The sequence below is a fragment of the Anopheles moucheti genome, chromosome 2, assembly GCF_943734755.1.
Source record: "Anopheles moucheti chromosome 2, idAnoMoucSN_F20_07, whole genome shotgun sequence".
Lineage (NCBI taxonomy): Eukaryota > Metazoa > Arthropoda > Insecta > Diptera > Culicidae > Anopheles > Anopheles moucheti.
In genome coordinates this window covers 59685875-59712416 of record NC_069140.1, presented here as the reverse complement: position 1 = coordinate 59712416, position 26542 = coordinate 59685875, and the positions used below count along the sequence as shown (strand labels likewise).

The window sequence follows — 26542 nt, the reverse complement described above, 5'->3', positions numbered from 1 at the left end:
GTAGGATTCCAAGACGATTGCAACCGGTGTGTATACCCAACAACGAGGGAACGGTTGTAAAACGATTTGACCGACAAGCCATAAAATCGATATTTTATTTTCTTACTGAATGACCAGTGAAAGTTATGTAACATTAGCCAATTGCTGATCATAAATCAATAAACCAAAAAAGCGTATGGTGGTATGATGGCATAGCCAAATTGCACACGTACCGCCAACTGAACTAACGCAAGGCAAATGAAATGGAGTGAATCGAAAGGTGCTTGACGAATGTCTCAGGACGAGAAAGTGTAAAACAAGTCCACTATCGTGAAGTAAAAGATTTATTCAGCGTTGTACGGCGAAACGGTTTTCATTAAAGATAATTCGATCGAAACATATGAAGTTGTCAAAACAATTTATCAATGTGCTCGCGTGCGTGGAGTAAGGTGGTATCATCACTCACTTATAACAATGATTTTCTTTCAAACACCATCGCAAATCTCCATAGTGAAATTTGGTAATATAACGAATTTTAAAGTGTTGATAGATGCTATGTTTAACTTCCAATATGCATCGAAATTTTGCACTGCAATACTATTTGATCTGGTGTATGGTGTTGTTGATTTATATGCCGCACACCAACGTCCGTAATGATTATGATAAAATAAACTTACCGTCCATTAATGCACATTTAATCGAAAGTTATTGTGAGCATCCGTATGCCAAATGTGATGTCTGCGGTACCAGGACCATAATGCAGAAAGCATAAACAACTCGTGAACACACTCCCGAAGAGAGCGAGTACAGCATGTTTCCGGGAAATGGGTAAATTTTTAAGTACAGTGTTGAAAATATCTTTTTAAATTCAAATTATGACGAATCTTTGTCTGACTGGTGGTGAAATCCATGCAGCTCCGATAGATTAATTGAGTTCTAATTAATTAATTGATCAAAGTTGAGGAAATCGCACATAAAACTACGATTCATACGTGGAGAAATCGCACGTGTTCAATAAAACCAAAACAACTTATTGTGTACAACACAAACAAGTGTAGGTAAAAATGGGCGTTAGCATTTCACTATACCTTTAAAATGTAAAATTGTTACCATGTCACATATCCGTAAATTCAGATAACATGGAACTGAAGAAGCGGTCGATAAGGAAATAATTCTGAAAGCTGGAGATGTTCGGTATACGTTCGAAATACGATGCGTTTAAGAATTGGTTTTGATCATAGAGTTTTCTCTTGTGTATCGTGTACATGGACGAGCGGAGGACGGAAAATGGAGAGCAGCAGTGCCAGTTTTCACACGACAGGAGCGGTCCCATCTGAATCAATCTCCCGTACGCACTACTGAATATCCCGCTACGGGTAATTAAAGTCAAAGAAAGCCAGAAATGGCAGGCCTAGACCTCTTGAGATTGTTGTGCCGATAAAAAAATGTGTATATGACATAAAGTATGTCATTGCTAATGTTAATTCAGTATGATTACAATTTAGCAAACTCCCCAATATAGAAAAAAGTTACGAGCATGTTAGTAATTTTATAGACAAAAGTTTTCATTATTATACCGCAATGCCTACGGTTATCAATATGCATAATATACAATATAAGAAGCGCACATGGGTATACACTAAGTATTGAGTATCAACTGATACGAAATTATTTTATTTTATTTTGATTATGGTGGTTTTCCTGGCGACGTAAGTAGTAGTAGATCCAGTGTTTTACACGACATATCCGGTCAAATCGTATCCACAGCGTTTAGTTGTAGGAAAGATTTGTTTATCCCATTTTGTGGCATGTTAGTTCTGGTTTTAACTCGCAGGTGATTCCGCCAAAAAGAAACTCATTTTTTCAAGAGAAACTTATTAAGCATGTGCAAAAATGTACACTTAAGAGAACAAGCGACACTCCCTAATTTCCTCAAATAAAAAAATGTTTGTTCATGTCTTAAAAAAAGTTTCACCCTTTTAAAGTGACATGTCAAGACGGAATTTTAAGACACATTCTAGCTGTTTAAAATATTCAAAAATGCATAGATATATTATCTTTCATAGCATTGTGTTATTTAAAGTTTGCTGTTTTTGGTTGTTTATAGTGGTTTTCATGATACACTGTATGCGTCAATTGTTAAGAGCTTTCATCCTAGACGGTCGACAAACGGAGGAACGACACCCAATCTACGATTCCATCGGTAATCAGTAAGAGAGGAAGCAAAACCCTCCTGTCGTATTTTTTAAGTTGTCTGCATAGAGTGAACGTCCTGGTTGGAACACGAAGACAGTAGCATTAAAATACGACTTTATACTAAAAAACACACACACATCACGATGATAAGCAAAGCGTAACGGCTGCTGTTGGAAGACCAGGAAGAGGTAAACGAAAGGTGATTATCTAAACATTATTCATGTTGTCTGTTTGGTTGCTGCATTTTACCAATTCCATGTCTATGGTGGTTCAATCGTGCAATTCCAACCGCACGAGAAGGTTGTTTTTTATTGTTGGTCATACAAAACGTATTATTCGATCACGAAAGGAGTTCTTTTTGCTGCAGCACCACCTGCAGAAACCTAATGAATGTTTTGTTTGTTTGTTTTTTGTTTTTTGTTGTGTTATTGCAACCAAATAGAACAGCCACAGTAGCGCAGTAAACGCCGAACTAACGTTGAATTATTTCATGTGAATGGGGATTGGACTTCTGTGCGTTTTGTTAAATGCAAAAAGTGCTGAATATTGTGGTGTGGTATGAATACTTTCGTCGCAGTACTATTCCATGGGATTTGAATACATTTAGTTATAAAACGTCAAGGCTAATATGATAAAATTACGATAAAACATGAGGGATCTCTAAAATGAAAAGGAAAAATTAAACATCCATCCATTAAACATCAAGTTGTGTTTGTTATAACCTATTTCTGAATATTTTAAGTGACTCGATTTGATATTAACCAAACTACACAAAAAGGATTTTATGTTAACACGATAAGTCCAGCGCTCAAGAGCTGATTTGAAGTAAAAATCAGCAAAATTTGGGGTTATTTTGTACTGCAACAAAAAACTATAATACGATGTTAACTATTTTATAACTAGAAATTATGTGTTGTTATGTTTTGTTATGTTTCTTCAAATATTTAAATTTCGTACTTTTGTATCGAAAAGGATTGTCAAAACAAACTTTGAACATATCCTATAAAGATTGCTCACAATGAAGTGAACAACGTGAAAAAATTAAATGAAAAATAAAACCATTAAATGCTTTCATGTTCCAAACAGCTTCTTGTAAGAACACTGCGTTACAGGCACATTTATTTGGCTGCTGGTGCAGAATGCAGTCCGTTGGCATTTGCTTGACCACACTCAATTTTTCGTGTTTGCTTCTGTTAGCTACTGCATGACAGAGTGAATGGCATTAAAGAACCTAGCTTCACATAAGCTTCCGCACACCTAGAAAGCACATGCGAGATGCTGACTTGTTCCGCCGTTGCGACGCGGTGATTGTGGCCATCAAATGCTGCAGTGTGCTCTGGTCGTGAGGTATGTGGAATATTTTATGCAATCTGTTTTGCTTGCTTTACCGGTTGTATTTCCTTGTTCTGTTAGAAGCATAGTTTTGTTGCGCTATGCTGTTGTTGCTTGATGCTATGTTACAATAGAATGGCCGCTTTGCTGCAATGAGCTTCGTTAAAGATGTCGATAGCCGATACGCCCAGATGAAAAAAGATTTGAAATTGTGTTTTGTTCTCCAATGTGATCGTCAAGTTAAAGTTTATTGAAAGCAACACTAACTAAAAAATATGTATAAACTTCTTTTTTATAAGTACTGCTCAGGTCAAGTAGAAATCGATTTAGAAGGGGTGAAAGATTATAACCAATTGTAACCGCATGTTATACTCGGTAAAAGATTGTACTGCAAGACATCCTGAGTAGGAAGTCATTGTGTACCGTGTGGGTAATATTTGCTACGGTTTTCAATTTCATTTTGACCGTCCATATGTCTACATCTAACATTGCTGACGATGATAGTTGGAGGAATAATTTCTGATTTATCTGTCCCTATACACGCACTACATCTGCATGCGCAAGGCCTTTCATGCAGATGATTTTGATTGAGAGATTTTAAGTATTATAGTTCTCTAAAAATGTCGAGCAGAAAATAGATAAAGCAACTCTGTATTTCAGCAAAATTTCTAAACCTGTAGGAAGTATTGGAATTGTTATTGGATTTCTTTTCGTCTCATTATTGTAACTTAGTAATATTTTAAAATTGTGTGTTAATAAATCCAACAATAATTATAAACGAGGAAGAAATCTAAGAAAACTAACTAAGGGAAGGATTTCAATAAACTATACGGAATATCAAAGATTTGCTAAATCTTTTCTTTTGGAAACACAAAGGACCGTATTGCTAATTTGCTAAATTTTATCGCTTATATAAAGTGGCTAACATCATTCAAAATTTATAAAATTTGTTGCCCAAAGCGACTAAACAATCGAAATATTTATTCGAATTCACCGCAACATTACTCATGTAGTATTTCGTATTGCATTACCATCTATTCAATGAGACAAGTGGACCCTATGGAAGCAGATAGTGCTGCCATACTTAATACCACCACAATGTGGAATGTGGCTTTTTACGCACCATGGCATAGATCAGAACAACACTCTACGAAGCAGATTGCAGGACCAAATTCTGGATTCGGATCACAAAGAAAACTTACGTAGCTCGATTCCAAAACTGAATTTGCCCCCTTGAAATAAAGTATCATACATTATTCATGAACATGGTTAGTAATGCGCCGATTTTTCTGAACTATTCTTTACTTTGCTAGACGCATGAGACTATTTGTCCCACCAGCCGCGTCATTCCCACACGAATGTGTCTCCGAATGCTACGTCTCGACCGTACGAAGTGAAGAATGTTACAAAGTTCTTCAAAATAGAGAAAGGTTTTTATGATAAGTAGAAGGCATTTTTTACAAGCTCTTTTTTATGCTATCATGCTATGAATGTTGAATGTTCCTAAAACTGAGGCGGTTTTTGCATGTCCTTCAAAGGAAACAAATACTTAACGATTTGGTTAAACGTAAGCCGAAAACAGTAAATAAAGAAGAGGGAGGATTGGCTAAAATGGTTTGAATTCGAAGGTTTTTTTTTTATTTTTTACCATTCATACTGATATATTGCAAAAAGATTAACTGTGCATCTGTCAAGGTTACGTAAAATTGGAAGGATGCAAATTTAAGTCTAACTGAATAGTTGCTATGTGTTGGTTTTAAAAATTGTAAACAAATCCATTAAAAAAAAACGAGTTTTGTTTTGTTAGGTAACAAAACCATTAACCGAACATTTTCATCCACGCTCTTTTATTTAGATTACATTTCCTTGAACTTGAACTTTCTCTTTACGGTACCGTACGGTACCGTAAAAAAGTAAACTTTCTAATTCCTGTCATAAATCAAAATTTATGAAGTAAGAAATGGTGTTTTTTTTACAATACACCGCAGCCGGTGGTCACGTAGATCCTGGTTGTTTTTTCATTCTTTTCTCGATAGTACGGATGCAGGCACATTGGGTTCGGACATCAGTTATAGAACTAATATTTTAACCTACAGATGGAGAGAGAAAAATGATCGATCTTCAAAAGAAAAATCATGTTTTGTTATCTACACTCTGCACAACAGATTTAATATCAGTCTTTTTTTTAATTTAATTTATACCTACGGACGTACCGATTCTTATTTCGTGGCACGTGAACTCATTAGCATTACGCTGAAGCTCTATAGTTTAATACTTGTTCATAAAAAGCACACCCTTCCAATGAAAAAATAGTAGCAGTGTAGCCAATTCTACAAATAAAACAGACCAGTACCCACATAAAATGCCGAAAGCGCATCGGAAAAACGAATAAACAATTGTAATTATAATTCAATCGATTTTTTCTTCCTTGCAACGCCCATTTCTGCCGGCTCTGTCGCCGTTTTGCACCTCCGTCGTTTTGAAATCCTTCATTTACTGCACCTTTTGCCGCCGAATGCGCAAGAATTCAAAGTATTGTTGTGGAATTGGAGAAACATAATCATAAAGTATAATATTTTAATAATATAATTTATAACTCAATATGGCTAATGTGATAACAAACGCATTAAAGCAGGTTTTATTAATTGCTCTCAGTTTTCGGCCCCAGGATTTCCTGGCCACTACACGTGGGTGATATTGGGGACAGTGCCAGCGAGGGTTTAATTCACTTGTCTTTCTCTTTCTAGTCAACAGTTTTTGTATCTCTATCATTCATATGCTCGTATCAGGAGTTAGGCGCCCCGGTGTTTCAGTGCTGTGTTCTCATCGTTTGCTTATCCCTGAGGGTTTAATAGATATATTTTCGATGTTTTCATACACATGCCGGCTCGCATGGTGGATACTTTATCCCTCGGGCACACGGCGCTTTGTGCTGAGCGTGTCGATAGTGGAATTTCGCAATGGGGGGAGATTTGTCCGTCCGGGTGAAATGTGTGGTTTGAGTAGCGTGATAAATATACCACCACGTGCTGTCGGCAATCCATGCATCGGGCCTTCGATGAAAATAGTCACAACTTCAATGGGTTAATGTTTACGCGCTTAGTTTAGTTTGCCTTTCTTGCGTACACTGTAGTACCTCAGCGCGTGCTGGCTTGCCCTGTTTTCATTCGAAAGCAGCAGAATCGATGCTCATCTTCATACTCAGATATTGCTGTAAAATGAAGGGTCACGAATGCTCTTCTCTCATTTTGCGCAAGTTGCAAACAATGAGTGTCCAAAATTCGTTCCGCAGCTTTCTCTTTTTTTTGGACCACAATACTGCATGGATCGAAACTCGCCCGATCGTCCGTTTGTCCACGGTATATTGGATTCGGCTCTTCCGTAACAACATTTATCCCAACTACTGTGTTCTTCCACATGACGATAACAATGGAACATGGGAACGAAACGAGGGAAACGAAATAAGCCACTGTGAGCGTTTGGAGGTAGATGATACATAAATACCAACACTGATAAACTCAAAATGGTTCCATAAATTGTACGGCCTCAGGTTTTTCATTTGCCTGCACCGATGGAGTATAGAGAAATGATTACCTCGCGTTTTACTCGTTGGTGGCCTTCTGACACCAGCAGTCACAATATGGAACCAAAATACTCGTACACACATGATGCTGTATGCCTGCGGGGAACATTCAACATTCGATGGAGATGGAGGCACCATGTGTGAATATGTCACAGTACAAGCTTACCCGGCCGTGTGTGATTTCGTGCTCTCTCGTGCATTCAATTGTGATAGGAAGAAGGATAACGCCCGCTCGCACACTTCGATCCCATTTAAAATCACAACTACAGGGATCGTAAGTCTGTGCCATCTTTTCCCTTCATTGTTCTAGGCAATAGATAAACAATTCCCGCTTAGGTCGTGCGGTGGCGATGCGGAAACAAGATGTGTGAAAAAGCGAGCACAGCAATCTCAAAAAATGATAACCGGAACCAGAACTTTAACCTCTACGTCAGAGAAAGAATTAAAGTTCTAATGGTGAAACGGGTTACCTTTCGGTCACGTCGCAATTATTTGATGTATATTTGTGTTTGAAATGAAAAAAGCGTTTTCGATTTTATCAGGGAGTCAGTCATAATCAGGGAGTTCTTGGGTGAAGAAAAGCTTTACCTAGTTGTCCGCGACAATCCATTTTGCTTTCTTCATATGGAATTAATTTACAAACTATAGCAAATTGTGCGGTTTTTCGTCTCATTTAACACGTAAGATAGAATCATAAAGCATTACATTTGTAAATGCATTTAAGCAAGATATTAAATATACATAGATAATAACAAGAAATGTAATCAAAATCAACGTATTTTGTGGTTATAATCCAAAAGGGTATATTTTTATTTCTAAAAACAATTGCGGTAGCTATTTACAGTATACAATGCAGTTTACAGTGTTCTTTGTTAAGAAATTTTCTACACGCCATGTGAATGTTTCAATGCTGCGCTACTTCAATGTTTATGTTACTACGAATGCAGCAAATTATGATTGTTGTTATGATAAACAGATTGTATATGTTTCTCCTTTTCTTTTCAGGTAAGCGAAAAATTATGCAATATTCATGGATTCCAGTAAGTATAAAAAACTCACTGAACTCTTAGTACATCACAATATTCGCGATCACATTTTTAAGATTCAAATAATGTTGCAGAATTAAACAATTATCACCAATGTTCAGAAATTATTGTAGGAACAATGGAAGTGGATATTTAAGTGCTTTAAAAATCGTTGCACAATAACTCATTGCCGTATTCCGTGCAAAATTTCAAGGATTTTGTCTAGGCCCGAGTAGTTCTACAAGTTATAGTGTTTCGATTTGTCAATAGAGAATCCAATGCCGTTCACGTCAATCATTTCAACTAGTCGAATTAGCTGATTCAAAGCTTATTATAGATTTGGGTCATTTCAGGTCATACTGCGACAAACATGATAACTGATAGAACTTCTCATTGTAACCACCCGACCGTTGTCCTTTAGCACATGTACGGCCAAAAACCAGCGTTAGCTTTTTCACTCCACCAGGGATTGGTCTGATTTTTCACGAGCGATCGAATCAGGTTGTAGCACTGAAAATTTATACCGGTTTATACCTGAAAATTATCAGGTTGTAGCACTGAAAATTTTTATTATTTATATATATTTAATTTCCAAATATGCCTAGAATTTTTCATCCACATGCTACCGGTAACTTTTGTTTATCTTGAGTTAACTCTAAAAAATGTTACAAATGAATGCTTTTGAAAATGCAATTCTTGGAAGATATATTCTTAAATGAAGAGGCACAATTCTACTTTTTGTGGGTGCTCTTCACTACACTACTTTGTTCGGAAATGTATATTCTGAGATGAGAAATATTTAGCCAAATGAGCCAAAATTCATCTTTATACTATCTTCTTTCAAGCTAGATTGAAACAAAACACACGCTGTTGAAGAATAATGTTCTGACAAAGGTAGAAGTTTTCCATTTCAACAAGCAAAAACGCTTCGTAGGAAACAGTTCTCAACCAATAGGAGTTATGTTGAAAACTGAATTTCCGTTTTCTTGGGAGATCAAGCAAAACGCCACTGATGAGGTTACTCGTTAAAGAAGAGATAATATATTCATTTATATACATAAAGTATTAGAGCACAAATGTGCTTTTGAGTTTTTGTAGCAATGCCTTACTCAAGGGGGTGTTGGAGGATATATGGCTCAAACAACTGCTTTCGACTACAATCAGCGCACAGAGAAATCACTTCTTGTGACTGTTTCGAACGGGTGGATTCTGAAGCAATTTATTGTCTGTACTAATATCATTTGGAATACCGAATGAGCTAGAAAGCATTTTGCCTTTTTCTGTGCGTATGTATGTATACGAGAGCGAGGTTATTTCACAACTCCCATTGTATATTGTATTTTAAAATAACTTGTTCTATGCCCAGAAGAAGTAAGAGTTGATAATTTTTCTCAATCTCGCTACAACTTCGATGAAACATTACAAAAATCTTTATTCCAAACTTCTTAAATTCTTAGTACAAAAATTGAATTGGTAATTGAAGTAAGCCTGGTTCTTTCTATCTTATAATACTTTAACCGAGATTTCGAATTTTTTTATTGAAATTACAATAATTAGCACATTGTGATAAACGTTGAAGAATTTGATGGTTGCTGGTTCGCTGGTGGAATAAATGACAACATAAGACAATGTCTGATGGCAACATAAACGTTCTTGAACATAGAAGGAATCGGCAGAGGAGTTAGGTTGCAATGATGATGAAAAATTGAGTCTCACAAAAACGCCCGCAGCAGCGACTGTAATTCTTTGAAGCTGGACAGAAAAGGAAGCATCAAATATGTATGAAAAAGGCCGGGAATCAAATCATTGTTTGTCAGAAAAGGGTTTTTGTTGGCTTGTGCTCATTTTATATGGAGAAAACATGGACGCAAAAAGGTATCCCAGTATTCTCCATTCCTGCTCTTAGTTAAGAAAAGACAGCATTAATGGTGTTTCCCTTGATAACTGGATCGTAATGTCGCGTCTCGACAAAATAATAAAAACAAAACCATACAAAGAACGTTCGAAAACTTGAAACGGGAATCGGGCTCCCTGCAGTTCCATCTTTCTTTTTCCGTCCCAAAAGGTATCTTTAAAATGAGGAACGCGAAAACTCTCGACATACTCTCTGTATGCACCTATGCTTCAAAGACCATCACGCCATCCTTTCCATTTGGTGGACCGCGACAGTAACGATGGCTTCGAATTGCTGGTGCAAAGCATAATTTAAAACTGCAGTCTGTGGACACGGCCAGCTCGGACATCATGTTATGTTTTCTTCAGTTTGCTTTTTTCCTCTGCAGACATGGCACGGCACAGTAAAACCGACTTGTTAACTTGAACTCGTTGGCGATCGAACGATCCAGAGCACGAAAAGAATAAGATGCTGTGCATGAGGGAGCGAGATCCAAAATAACCAGTCGTGAAATGCAATTGCGTTTAATCGAAGCTAAAAGGAAGGGGGTTGAACAGGGATATGATTTTAATTTGAACGCCCTAGGACGTATACTGAACGATTGAGGCCGAAGAATTTCTTTCAATGTGGCATGCCTGTCGAAGAATGGCGTTTTTTTCTTTCGTTTTAAATGTAACCATTTCATGGACAGTCGACGCCACGCACTAGTACCAACGTGGCCAACCTGGAAGCAATGTTGAAGAAAAGACACTTGTTTGCTCCTTGTTTGGTGTGTTACGTGTACACAGCATCGAAACACTTGCCAGCCAAAGGAGGAGTACGTCATGCATGTAGGTAATACGCTGCATCCATCAGGAAGTAGTATTGCCAATGGCAAACGTGCTCCGAGCAAAAGTTTTAATTTGCTTTTAAAGCTAAATTAAATTTAATGTAATTATGCGAATGCGAATCTTGATCGAGGGGAAAGGTACTACAATTATTGCAACTGGCAGTCATTTGACGCCACGGTTTTGCTGATAAAGAATGTTATAATTACTGTTTTATTTGTTGGCTTGCTCGAGAAAACGTTCAATTATTTTTTATTTGCAAAATGCTTTAATAGAAACCGGTAGATCGACTGGCTCCACTTGATATGGTATAGAAAACTGCGTCAACATCGTTGGTGCTCATAACTCTTTTTTGAAGATCACAAAGAAGCGGTCGGAAAAATGAGCCATTGCACCGTTTTTTTCGTATGACCTGCTATATTTGCTCCAATAATCATTGTTATCGTACTTTAATGAGCTGACCATAAGTAATCATGCTGTAGTTTCGTCTTCAGACGAACGACTAATACAAGGAACTGCTAATTTTCGTTGTCAAACCGATATGACACAACAAATATATGATACCAAAAACTGTTACTGAAAAAAATGGAAAATTTTAAGTATAAAAGTTCAATCATCTCTAATGAATCTTTACGAGTGAATCATTGTCGTTCATGGTGATATACAACAACAGACATACTACGTTCTTGACATATGGAACAAACCTGTACGAAAATTTTAAAAGAAATCGAGAGGAAATACATGATGCAAAATACATTTGAATGCAAAATACGCTTGTTTAGTCTTTACTAGCTATAGCTTTACGTAATATATTACTCTCCTGCTCTCCAGACGCATAAAAAGGATGCTGCAATGGCAGATATTTATGATGTTATTATTTTAGGAATTTCTTGGAGATTTATTGCGTTCCTTACTTTATTTGATTACAAAATAGTTCATTCCGGAAACGACCTTCTACTTTAGCAGCCATTCCATTGCATTCACAAACTGCTCAACTCAGCTATATATCTGAAAGCAGTTTGACGGTTTGAGTTGGGGATCGTCGGTCTGTAAGCCGAGAGATAAAATAAAGCAAACGGTAATGAAATTCTGTTCGATAGAAAAAAAATACGAATAAGTAATATGTCCGACTCAGTATGAACCTTAGCCAGTCAAAAGGTCTTTACTTAACGCGAGCGCTGTAGAAATCTGTTACACATGTCATAATGAAGCAGCCAAATAGTATGAATTTGTGATATTTCAGAAATTGTTGATTGCGCCAGAACAAGGAGAGTAACCACTTTGTTTTGTCGTTAAAAGTATATAGCAAGATCCTGAATATCTTGACGCATTACTTCAAAACTACTGCACTGACGAAAGAAGAACCGATTCTCCTTCTGCTCCATATGCTGATGAGTTATTTTTTATGTTCCATGTACTTCCACTAGCATGTAAAGCATAATTCCTTTACCATTAGTTATGTAAGACCTCACTAAAGCGGAAAGATAAACGCTAGCCAACTTCCACTCCATGTTCCATAATGAGTTTTGATTTGAGCTAGACATTTCCTAGGGTAGATTGTTAGCTCCGGTTTTGCCAAATGTTTCAATCATTGTTAATCCTTAAGTATGGGTAACAGAAACTTTATCTTCTATATTATTGCCTAGCACAACTATAGTACTTTGAGCCTTTTATGGGTTCAAAACCGACCGAACATACTTTTAACCTACCTTGGCAATGTTTCGTGACAACCTGTGAAACTCACAGAATAATAGCATACACGATAGAAAATAAGAGAAAGGGAGCGAAAGCTAGAGAGGGAGAAGCTTAGAGAGAGCAAAACAGTGAATATAGAAGGAGATAGAGCGATACATATTCTATTAAAGGCTACAAAAGCATCCATTTATAACATCATTTTTGCTGTATAAGCCCATCATAAATCTCCTCCAAGGCGAAAATCCTCCGCACAATTAAATCCTTTCAAAACTTTCACTGTCCATGTTATCCGGTAATTCTTATCATGTTTTGCTTGGAAACTGTGAGACAGATCGATTCGAAGTTTTATCGTATGTAATGGTAAATATTTTTTTTTACCTAGCTTTCAAAAGCTGTTCTCGCTCACCAGGTTTTGCAGTCCTGTTTTAGATTAATTGCTGAAGTTGTGATTAGCCTTTAACATTTCGAGATCTCTTGTCTAGATTTTGCACTGACAGACTAGTCAGAGGTAAAAACTAGAAAAAGTACCAATTAATCATTGTTGAGCCCTGGGGGTTGAAAGAATAATAGTCTGTATAAGCATGTGCAACGTTCAAATCAAAACAAAAGAACATTGTTATCAGGAATGAAATAGAAATATATCATGTAGAAAGAACGTCACCATAGAAATGGTGAAAGAACATTTTAACAAGTTGTTCCAGCGTTCTTTGTTCTACGAGTTTAAATAGACGTTGCTATTTTGCACATGAGCAACCTTATTCTACCATGGATGTACAAACTTGTGGCTACAAGTCATGTCTAGGAACCGTGCACAGAAAAAGTGTGCTGAAGTATCTAAGCCGATTGTACTCAACCTGAGATTTAGTACAGATAAACCAAAGGTATTTCCGTTTTCTACAAAAGATGGTCTTTCGGCGGTTAACTGAAATGCCTTCGAAACTAAGTTCAGTATTACTCGTGTGCAAAGAACGTGAGTACGCCACGACCATGCGTTCCCTACATGTCAAGCGTTATAATTAAGTTTTGTTAGGCATAATGGACACAAAATTTACGTCTCTACAGCTTTATTATCTGGTATTATCACGGACGAGTGATAGTATATTGGGCAAACTCGCTGGGTGAGAGTAATAAAATATATGGGCTCTGCTGATGCACAACTATAATAGAGACTACACAGGCTACGAGTCAGTACTATACAAATAATGCATACCCTCTGCATGTCTATTCATAGCATTTCGTGTTGGTGTTGGCGGTGCAATGCTGGTATCCTTTTTACATAACTGTAGACACTTCTGCTATGCTTACGTTTTAAAATTGAATGCTTTATTGCAAGAACACAAAGTTACAAAAATATAGCATTTCGCGAATTCAATAGATCGTCGACCATGATGTTCATCCTTAGTTTATGGGGCTGTTCCTAGCTGCATGAATGCTTTTATCCTTCGAGTGTAGCATTCTATTGCTGTAGCTTTTTGATAGCTTGGGAAGGAAAAAATTGTCACACTTTGCCATGAATGGCTTAGAATTCTGGTCGAAGATTGTCATGGAGACAATGAACAAAACGCGTCATAAATCTTAAGATTTGCTTGTGTTGTATCTACCACTCACAGGGCAAATACTAGCATTGCACATTTAGATTCTCCTGGTTGGTCACATAAGGATTTAGAATTTTAATTCTTTGAAATGTACAGTTCATATATCATTCTGTGGTGAGTGCAATGGGATTTGAAGATAATCCTGTGTGTATCGAGAGAGTTTCCAGCTTTCCATGGCGTAACAAAAACAGTCGGAAATTCATCATGGTCAAATAAAAATAACTTATACCAACTTTGGATCTCTGAACGTTTCGCATGCTTTCAACCCCTGTAGTAAGAATTACCGTTTTTATTCCTGGACACAGTAACACTTCTTTAGGAAGTAAAACAACAAAAGAATGCTGTGCATTTGAGACTGTAAAACTGAGTGTCTAACAAAATACGTTTCGAAGTATGTTAAATATAAAGTTATTTTTAACAAAAGACCACTTTTCACCGCAATGCCCACTTTTCCGTAATGCCTAGAATATAACAAAGTAGAAAGTATACACATTCATTTTTTTATGTTTAGTGATTCGTTACAAAATCGGTTTCCACATTTAAGGCTAACTCACACGATTCACAGTTAGATAGCAAGTTAAGGAAATTATGTTTTGTTAAACTGCCTAAGGAATAGTTGTTTGCTTTAATTTAAGCTGTGTTTAAAATAGCAAAAGATTGGAATTATATCTTTTAGACTCTTATCTGTAATCCGACTATGATATCTGTTGAGTATATAGTCAGCAGCAATTTATATAGTTTGAGAAAAGGTGTAGATTGTTTCGTGACTAGTACTCCGTTTCGAAAAGTACAAGACATCGGAAACACGCATTCCTCTGCGTTTGCGTTGGTTATTTGGAAGCGGATCCAATTAAAAAGGTGATTAATTTGAGGCAATAAATCTTAGACCTTCCCCTATCGCAGCCCTATGCTTCTACTGGCCAGTGTGTAACGCGAAGAGAAAGGGGAGAAATAGACAGGACCACCATCGCTTAGATAAAACGAACGAACAAGAAATCGGCACCATCTGTTCTATTAGATTCTGTACCAACGAGTAAAAAAATGGCCGACGAGCAACTGAGAGCAAGCGGTATTTTCTAGTTGTGTAGGGGTTCTACCATAGATTCCAATGATATGAAGCTTGAAGATTGATTTGGTTTTAATTTCACTGTTTATTTGCCATAATGTTTTACTTAGAATATTACTTTTCTTTTAGTTTGTACTATACTTTCGCGCTATTGAGAAAAAACTTGCGCATCGTGTGATTTCTAAACATTTTTTGATATAATGAGCTAATAATTACCTAAAGGAATACAACAAATGAATCACGCCTCTATCCACCAGTTTGAAAAGTATGCGCACCTTCATCGAATTCAAAATTTTTACCTAAAATTGATGGGACATAGTCGAATATTTCAAGCCTTGAACGCACCATAGAAAGGAGTTTGTATCTCAGATAATTTTTAGGGACATTATTGGGGATTTTCATTCGTTTCGGTTGCATGCAACCACAACTAACCCCTCTGCAGTATAATCATCATCGTATATCACATAGAAAGGACGAGCCTTTAACCCAGACTTAAACTTTTGGCCACAGGCTCCATGACAAACACATTGATTCTAGACGTGGCCCGGCAAAGGCTTTTGTATGTTTATTTTATCCTCCATTGCGTTGATGTTGTTTTTCGAAAATAAACCATAAATTCTATACAGAGGCTATAAATCCCGCCGCACACTGTACCTCAACTGGTACCCGCATTCACCGCCCATGGCTTCGCTACCTTTGGCGCACTTCCTGCCCGATTTGGAAGGACGAGCATGGAACATGGAACAGGTTCTTTTCCCTTGTGTTTATAGCCTTCGCTGCCATTGCAACTCTTACCCACGGCCTTCTCTGTCTCTGTTCTTCTGAATTTTCTCGCTTTTTTATTGGTTACTAAAACACCCTATAGATCCTTCTCTAATGTATGGCTTTAACGCCATGCTGAACTCACATGTTACATGCTGCCCTATCAGAAACGCCACGTTACGATCTCGTAACCAATTCGGAACTTTTTTTCAGCACTTGAAAATGCTAAGCCCGCATCCATTCATGATAACGCAGGATGGCCTTTCACGCATAAGATTGTTCTGCGTGTTCCATTGAATGATTTTGGTGCTTACAACGTTCAAACCGATTGCAGGTAGTTTTTGTATACCTCACAAAAAGATCAAAATTAGATTCGAAGCTACGATCTGCAATACCTCGATATTTTCAGAGAAATTATGTACAGTACCATTGTCAATCCTACATTGTAATAAAATAGCATTATGGCAATAGTTAATCAATTGTATAATCTTATATTTATAAGTTTTTTTGCAAGGCGTTTGCTTAATACTTTTGATTTGTGGTGAGACTATCAATCTTGACGATACTAATGATGACTAGACCACTACACTAGACGTTTACATAATTCGAATTTATTGAACAAACATTGTCCATCGTGGTCAACGTAAAGCAAATCGCTCTTTGAGTAAGTAAATTCGTTTGCAAATCAAAACGATTTTCCAGTCTCTGCTCAAGAGCCTTTTTTGCAACCGTGTGATGAAAGGTTGCAGTAAATAGTTAAATAGATCGGGATTTAGTTTATGTTTCTATTGTTTCGTGAATGTTCTTACGTGTGATCTTTGTAGGTTACCTTTGGAGTTTGGTTGTGTGTTTAAGTATCATGCTGGTGGAGTTATCCCCTTAACCACATCGCTAGAAAGGTAGTTTAGAAAAGCTATCGCGCAAATATCGTGCATATTTGAACGGATTGCCAATGCTTCATTGTGTGGTGTTGCCTTTCCTTGCCCTATGAGTATTGCAGAGTTTACCTTCCTTTCAGAAACCACGAACTCGTTTAACAATTGTGCTGCTTGTTTCTTTGTGTGAATTCTAAGGGAATGTAGATTGTAAGTAGGATGAATTTTATTTGCCGGCCATATGAAACGTGTTGCTGTTTCTTTTCACACACGGAGCTGCTACCGTTTAAATTGAACATGTTCGTATTTACCGTTGACCTGTTTTATTTTTCGATGTTTATAGTTGAATGGTTATTCAATGGTGGCTCATAACTGTTTCCGCGAAGAATATGGGTTAGTAATATTGTGTGTGTCACTTAATACTTACTGCAAACTTCGCAAGATCTACGTATTTACGAAAGTGAATAGGCATAGCCCATTCTAGTTATAATGCTATGAATTGTAAATTTGAAATAAATGCGACGCTGGACAGGGTAAGAGCAGTGTTTTAAAATGAAGAAGTAAAATAGGCCATTCACTGTACACAATTTTCGACATCCCTTGTAATCTGATTTGATTGGTTGCGCATCGATTTAACACGATTTTACTCAATCACCATGACACGTACTCTTTATTTTTGCCCTAAGCGACTGGTACAGACAATTAATCACTCTTGAACCGTTCGTGCTATATACACATCCTACGAGTACAGCTTACTATTTTCTACCAACAACAAAATACATATGAACTAGCAACCACAAGAACGATCTGCCTGCCTGGAAGATCATCGACTAAGAAGTGTATCGAATTAAGATCTCGACTTTAGATTACTATGATTATGATTACCAATGGCACGAGTGAACGAGTAGACGGCTATTGTTTATGGATTTCTGCATTGTAGCGCTTCTGAAGAAGGCATAATAGGGTGGTATAGATTCCGCTACCATCATCATGACCGTCATCGCCACCGTCATCATCTAAGATGTACAATCTTGACTCTGTGAAGTGTTGGTTCAAGGCGAGCATATCCTCCTTCAGACAATTTATATTTGCTTTGGCCACAGGTTTTTCAAGATTTACGGCTTTGATTAAAAGCTGCATTATCGATCGATTCTGTTGCATTTACTGCTCGCTTCGACACAAGTTTTTGTTTCTCGCTGCAGAAGAGTTCAGACGCTTTGCAAGGAGCAGGTAGATGACGTGGCATGGAAAATGAAAAGAACTTTTGATTATATCTACCATTATAAACACTTCATTACGATCACTGAAGGCTCCGTTCGCTATCGAACTGGGTGTTCTGGCGCTATCGTCAGTGATAGGGTGAGTAGTCTTCGTTCGTTGCGAACGGACATTCATAGATTCTCATCGGTTCTCGGCATAGTGTGATCATTGTCGGACGCTTTCGTCACGTATCGTTGCGTGCGTGGGGAAAGTGAAGCGGACCGATACGAAAAGGAGGAGATTGATTTAAATGAATGGCCACACACTAGGCTTACTGTGCTATTCGCTGCAATTCGGAACTGCTCTCGATGACCACGCAATATCGTGCCGCAAACAAGTTGTACGTAGTTTCGCTTTTGCACCGGTCATCCGACCGGTATCGGAATCATGAAATATTGGGAATCCATTTTGATTTATGATGTTTGATGGTTTATTAATTGACCAGAGCGTTATGTGAGTTATGTACTAGGATCAAACTGGTTAGCCATACACCAGCGCCAATTGGAGTATCCATTGCCTGTCTATGCATTTATTTGCCATTCCTGCACCAAAATCGGCTTCGATCCCTTTTCGGCGAAGGTGCATCGCTGCTGTGTAAGTTATGGTGCGTATAAACCATCAACAGCTCCTCAGTCACATCCTTGCCTTGCGTCTCGTCGTGAAAATTCATTATTTCTCCTTACTTTATTTATGAACTTTGCCCAGGATATTACGTAATGGACGCATATTTTATTGTATCGGATTAAATTAAACAATGTTCGATCGATAATGAATGGATTTCGATATACTATTACACCATGGCTAGTAACATGGAAATCATCACTTCGCCGTTGTGTTCAGCCGTTCTGAACGCAATGCAGGAGAATGGTGCTGCGAGACGGTCTATATACGCATCAATCTGTGTGAGAAGTTGGGAATTACGGAACTATGGGAAACATGCGGACGAATGGAAACCTGCCCTGTCTCTTTCCAATGTAGGTTGGCCTATCCTGAAGGCACAATTTTATTGAACCAACTACTACAGACTAGCAAAATGGAAGCAAAGGCCAAGACTATGTTGACATTCCTTGTGCTCGTGGTCAATTAAGGGCTTCTGTGTTGTGCATTCGAACCTCCCTCCACATAGGCAAATGCGGAACAGAGTTGTGGCCCCTTGTGGCTTCACTGCTATTGTAATCATTGTTCTGGGACCACGCCAGGATTGAACATTGCTTGGAAAATATCGTCCGCGTCGTGCAGTATCTTTATCTATGTATCTCGAAATCGTTAAATTGAACATGATGCAGTGTTTTTGCACGACTAAATTTTAATGCACATAATTGGGTATACTTCATAGGTACTATTGTGTCGCCTTCTGCTCGGTTTCTTGAGCTCAACTAATAGGCCCTTAACAAGGAGTATATTGAAGTAATCGAAATGTACTCTTACGTTGTTTGTATAACACATTCTTCGGTATGCCGCACATAGTTTAGAAATTAATTGTGTGTTATATTAACTTTTGCAACACTTTCCCATTAAATGATTTCATTAAATTCACAATGTATTCAAACTGTTAGTCATTGATTGAGGAATTTTATTCAACGACGGAAAGATTTCGTTTAATTGAAAACTTATTTTCTCATCGTGAATTTCTCCTTTTACGTACTTCTGCATCTATGTAACAATAGTATTTCACATGTATTTGTAACGTTAACGTTGTTATTTATTGCATAGTGAAACAAGATGTAGGAAGGAGTCAATTTAAGAAAAAGAATCAAGAATCTTTCATATTCAAACGATGCTTATCTTTTACCTACATAGTTCAAGTTATTGTTCCTAGTAGAAAAAAGAAGAACATTATGTATTTAACAACACACTTCCTTCTACGAAGAGATGTTCAGTTTTCTTTTTATCACACAAATATCCGATTCTGCAAAAGTTGTAGTATCATATGTTCAGCTATCGGGGTGTACACATTTTGTTGCAGATTTTGTTTCGTAATCTTCACCCTTGCATCCTCTTCTATAGCATTATTAACATCATTCACGCCCTTCTTCTATGCGTGGGTTTGTTGGCAATTTGAAACCAGTCTCATTTATGAAACATGGCCTGTCCAATCATCTTCGGTCATGTTCTACTGGAACATCTGAAGGAACCGACCCAAAGCAAGAAAAGATTCATAAATCTTGTTTTAACAAGGGCCCCTGTAAATTATGCTATCCCTTTTCTTGTTCTGCATCGCTATCCTAGAATGTTAAATGTGAGTATGCTGGCCAGCTGTGCTTTTGTGGACATAATGACTTGATCCTTTGATTGTGAGAAGAGTTAACAACACTGGTTTCTTTTTGCTGAATGTTTTGGTACTGTTTAAAAAAACATGGAGTACTGTAAAAACTTTCTTTTTTGATGAAATGTTTCCTAAATTGTGTAACATTTCATACTTTTTTCTTTTATAATAGCAAGCTTTGAAATCATGAAGTTATCACTCATATATATGTCCGATTGTGAGATTCAATTATGTTTTATTGGCATGATGATTCGAGCGAAACCCGTTCTGCTGATTTAGCAACTGATTGATACTCATGTGAATCTACGAACGGTGTAAGACATAGAAGGCAAGAACATAAATACAATCCTTCTGGACGAAGAATCGCCCTTGATTTCCCTTGGGATAAGATGAGCGACAAGCGTAGGAAAGAATTATGGGCGTGTTGTTTTCCCTTTTGGCAGCTTTGTGGTGGATGAAAATTTCGAGCAATCGTTATGCCAGGTTTGTGCGAGCGTCTAATTGTCGGGAGCAAATGTTATTGTCGTATTACTTTCTTCTTTTAGACATCTTGGGTATGTTATAAGGTTCATTTGAGCATAGACGTTCCTTTATACATACCTCTCGCTTACCAATAAGTTCATCAGTCCCCATTGAATTAAATTCTCATTCGTTCGCGTATATCATACCCAAAGTAAGCGGCGTGTTGAAGAAGTAGGGTGGTAATATTGCATCAAGATTGTCGCGCTACCCTAGCTAGCTTTACCTAGGAGAAAATGTTCATAATTCACTGGGCGTCCTGCCACGTGTTTTGCAATGGCTGTGTAAGATTTTGTAGTTGGGAGAAGGGAGAGGTAATCCAAGCATTTTCGTACATTTATCAGAGCGAAAGAAGGAACAGTTTATTGACCTTGTTCTTTTCTCAGTTAATGCAAACGCCAGCGAAGCTTTTCTTTCGAAAAGAAGCGGCTGGATGGAAAAGCGTCTGCGCAAATGTTCGTTTTTCATTGTGGCTAGGGGCGACAAAAAGGCTCTAAAAAGGTGTTTTTGGTCCAAAAGAAAAAATGATGAAGTTCTCTGGTGGAGCAAGGAATAAATTTACAACCATCTTTTAAGTAATAAAGCTTGATAAATGTCTGTACCATGGCTTCTTCTTTTCTCTACCGTTTCGTGGGAGGTGCTTACATCGATCTTTAGATTCTTCTACTGTGCACCTTCGTGGCTGTGATCAGTCAGCGTATTAAACCAACGTATAATTTGTTCACTAAATCAATTTACAATTCATACAACTATCAACCCAAACCTTTTAATGTAAGTTTCAAATACGAAAACATCGCAACAGAAAATTATCTGTAAGAAGGTACGTTGCGTAACAATCTTGAAAATAGTTCTCATTACGTTCAAAACGGCAAAGATAACAAATAGAAATTTATTTTTTAATTACAACTAAGACGTTTCTCGTAAAAATTGCTATATATTCCATTAACTTATAAACTGTTCTAACATGCAATGGTGGCTCTAACACAAGAAAATGGTGACTGTTATGGTGGACGTATATGAAATACTTGTTTTAGTATTAGTGTTATGAGTGCAGTCTATCAACAGGTTACATAACTTACTGACTGTTACACATAAGACATAACTTTAATACTTTATACCAACAGAATGCATGTGATTACTTAAATGCGAAGGATTTAAGCTAAAGTAAAGTTAAATACGTACAGTTTTGTACAACAAAAACCGTTCTACGCATTACAATCGTGTCTTGGCTAAAAAGAACTTGTTTAATTCTACAATATAGTATGGCGTTTGGTCGTTTGCTCATGGTTTGATAAAGATTTTTTTCTATTACCAGTTTAAGTAAAATGGTCAAGAAAAGTGGTGCGTATCTTATTAATAAAGGGCTTCGTAGGCATGAAAGGAAAAACACGATTCATTTAACAACGTCACGAGGATAAGACATATGAGTTTTCAGCACACCATTGAGTTGGTTAGCCTGTGCTGTGCAATTTTCTAAAGCGTTGAAAGATACTGCATACAACAAAGAAAAAGGAGTGTGTATAGACAAGTGCATTGGCCAGTGACGAAGACATCTTTGCAAAGAAGAAAGATAACAAGCATTTGCAATACCATGTTTTCGTTGTATCTCCGCTGCACACCCCGGCATCATACTCGGCATCGCTACAAGGAAGGTTTTGTTGAACGACTTCGATTGGAAGTGCCGGTCTCTCGGATTGAACCACAGCGAATGCTTACTCCCGCTGGGATTTTGTTGTATTATTTTTCATCTGATGAGGTATGGGGATTTTATCATGAAGAGGGATGTGTGACTGTTCAGTTTTCATGGTTTTATTTGTCCCAGCGAATCTTTTCGCCACACGTAGAGTCTACTATGTGCTTTCCTTTTCCATTGAAGGTATCTCTGGTTTGATTTTATGTAAGGGCGTTTCACGCTGGAGCTGATCGTGCTATTTTACCAGTCAAGTCATCAGATACTGCAAGATGCGGATACTGTTATATTTCATTATTCCTCGCTATGTTGCCCGTAATCTGCGAAGTCTCATTTTCACCTTGGTTCCATTCGCAAGACGAAGCTGCGCAAGTTTATAAGCAATAATGTATGTTACAGCAGATATTTTCCGATTTCAAAACATAACGCCGAAGATGAGGTATTGTAGCTGCAAGTTTAAAGTGTGGTTAGTTGAATGTTTCCTTAGATGTTTTGACAAAACAGTAAAATGACTGTTGAACCAGTTTGACATTCTTGCGCGACAAATATGCACTATAGTACACTTTTTTTCTAATTTTGAATGCCATAACTCCCAATTCTCACAACTAATCATTCCTTCATTTGGTCATGAGAGATAACCCTAGTCAGCCTTTATTCCAACGAAACTTAACTATGCCAAGATTACAAAGTCCGTAGAAAATGATAAGACAAAGTTGAGCCCCTAATTAAGATAAAAAATAAGCGTCATTCGTTCCAAGGACCAATCTTCGCGTGCTACGGCGTAAGTCAATGGCATTAGGGCTGCATCGATGAATAAACGATGGATATAAATAATTTCGTAGGTTCTAGGTATGGTGAATGTAGATATACGGCCTGGCCGTTCTACTGATAATAAAAAGGTATGGTGAATACAATATGAAGGAAATACGAAGACAGATTTTGAAAGCAGAGCATTTAAATCATCTCGGCTTTGTATAATGAAAAGCCAATCTATCTTCGATCCATACCAAATCCATGTTGCAAATATATTTGCTATTTTTTCACTTATGCAGGTAGCCTGGAGTTAACCGAAATGTTCCCATTTCGGAATTACATGCAATCATCATCTTGCTTACTCATTCATGGCTCATAGTATTATGTGTTTTTAAATTTGAATAAATAACTCCCAACTAGTGATTTATTGAAAAGAACTTTGAGTTTTTGCTTTTCGTTATCGTAAGCTATTTACTCATCAGAGTCTATCAGCATGTGCATATGTGTATTTAGAGTTGTGTGTATTCGTATGCTGATTCTGCACACTAATTTACGAGCACAGTCGCGATCGCGACCCTTGCTTTTTCTCGGGGATGTGTAATGGGAATTCCGGAGTGACTGGGGATTCGAATTCTCCGTGCCCGCTTTCATCATCTTAGGAGGAGCTTCGCAAACCTTGGGAACGGAGGCTGCATGATGATGGCTGACGATTCCATTTTGTATTCTTTTTCTTCGATCTTATTCCGCCCGGCAGTCTTTAAATACTTCTCTTCGCTTAGTCTTTTCCTACGCTGTTCGGCGTTTTGCGTGCTTGCCGCTTTCTTGGATGCTGTTGAAATCGTTATGGAGTACAAGCAGGACTTATCTTTTTTCGTTTCATTTTGCGTCCGTTCCAACTGGTTCGTTTCATCCGCTGAAACGACGATGTCGTAGTACAATCTTTGCTACCCTTAGCTGATCTTTGCTGGTTCCAAGATCTTTCTAAGTTGAGCGTGAACCGCGCAGAAGCGTGTGCGTGTGCGTGTGTGTGTGATCAGGTTCCGTTTCACTTTGTTTCAAGGGTATCAAGACAAAAAAAAACCCATAGCTCAAATGGAAGCTTAAATTATCTCTCTATCTACTTTGGGTTCCTATGTCATGCTGTCAAAGCTGGAAGCCACCGGGTGGTGTTTTTTGGGGCCAAACATTCCGAAATAGACTTGTCTAAGCGAAAAGCTAGTCTTGTTTCTTAATTATAATGTTAAAATCCCTTTCACATTCGGAAGATCGTTGAACACATTTCGGCTCTCGTACCGGGACGTTTTGATGTTCCAACCAACGATATTCAAAAGGAAATCAGATCTATCCACGCATTATTCCGCTATCAAACCCGCAAGTATCTTCATAAAACTATAACAACATTTGTTCAGGCTCTGCAAGCTTATTCTCACACAATCTCACGAAACAATTTAATTTTAGGCGTTGTTTTTGTTTTGCTTTTAAGCTTATTTAAAGAGATACAAGTTATGGTTTCGCATCTGATATACTCGCGTCGGTGTTGATATGATCGAACGTTAACGATGATCGTTTATGTACCGCTGGAAGTATACGAATGTGGACAAAAAGTGGTTGAAAAAACAATCACAAAAATTACAGTGCAATGCAGTGGCATGGCATAGCTGGCAGGCCCTTCCAGAGTTTTGGGTCGATTTCGTTATGATCTGTCCAACCCAATAGCCGGCATTTTGTAGTAAATTCGCCTTTCACCTAAAGTTGATGTTTGGGGCTCAATATTTTCACATGGCGTTGGCGATTCACTTTGCCTCGTTCGATACTGTGCTCATTTTTAGGTCAGTAATTACAGCTTCCCTGTGCGGTAATTTGACTTCATTACTACGTTTATACCAGGCCTGTCGGTTGCTGTCTGCTTTGTGGAGCCACACTCAAACCGACTGTAAACGCTATTACGCTTTGCATTCATTATATTCTCCGCAAGGAAAGAGTAAAAAATATTCCACATTGTCGAGAAATGTAGTATGCAACAACATCGGTCAAAAATACAATCGAGATTTCCAACAACACCAAAAGCAACCACATAGCTGCCACTGCAAAGGGATGATAAAAACGAATTGTACGCTACCCGCGGTTACTGAACACTGGGTAGATCGTTCTAACAGTTCGTTGGCCCCACATTGTGTACGGCAGTAGAATCTCAGGGCAACTTCGAATGCTTGTACATGTCTGGCAGTGGCGGCATTCAAAAAACATTCTGAACAATTTTTTGTTCTTCTTATGTTGGTGCGAGCCTTCGTTTTCCGTGTCCTGCGTTACTGAACACAAGTCACGAGAACTCGTGACGAATGAAACACATACCCTCACAACGTTCAGCCAGGATGGATGGCCAGAAACTGGTTATGCTGCTTTTATTTCTCTTCGTGTATGTTCGCGGGATGTTTGCCCTCAACATAGAAATATATTACACAACAGCTAAACTTGGCACATAATACGTTTCCGCGATCGCGCACTGTAAATCAAACGAAAGATAAAACTATCACCAAAAGTACTTGGTCAACTTTTGGAACCTCGTAGCGTAAACAGATTATTAATAGTTAATTATTTTAGAGAGTTGGTAAAATAGACACTTGAACAAACAGTAATATTCTCTAGATTGCACTCCGAGTTTGATGTCCATTTTCAAATTGTACGTCTATGCTTTCTATTTTCGCCCAGGTGCAAATGGATTACGAAGAAGAGGACGCCAAACCTACACAAGATACCAAACGCTGGAACTGGAGAAGGAGTTCCACACCAACCACTACCTTACCCGTCGACGCCGGATTGAAATGGCACACGCTCTCTGTCTAACCGAGCGACAGATCAAAATTTGGTTTCAGAATCGCCGAATGAAGCTAAAGAAGGAAATTCAAGCCATCAAGGAGCTAAACGAGCAAGAAAAACAAGCCCAGGCACAGAAAGCGGCCGCCGCGGCAGCTGCAGCGGCCGCGTTACATGAGCAAAACTAGGGGTTACACCAACAACACACCAATCACAGTAGTGCTAGTAATTATTTATACTAAAGGGAAGAAATTCCATTTGAATCAGGAAACGCATTAAAACGGCAATTACAAATTGATTATCTGCTCTTCGTGTCATCAAAGTTCGCAGGTAGGCTTAGCAAATCCTTCTTAGTTGGTTGTGCAGCCTCCGAGGCCCCAGCTTATTCTATCATGCAATCCATACACTAAG

The 26542-nt window shown here is 38.0% G+C and overlaps 1 protein-coding gene across 1 annotated transcript in view; it reads left to right on the top strand.

The window, feature by feature from the left end:
- LOC128298371 (homeotic protein ultrabithorax-like) overlaps positions 1–26319 on the top strand; it is a 54965-nt gene extending 28646 nt beyond the window's left edge. The window contains exon 3 of the mRNA XM_053034123.1: positions 26027–26319. Coding sequence (XP_052890083.1) covers positions 26027–26319 — 293 coding nt within the window. The remainder of the gene's footprint in view (positions 1–26026) is intronic.
- Positions 26320–26542: the final 223 nt, after the last annotated feature.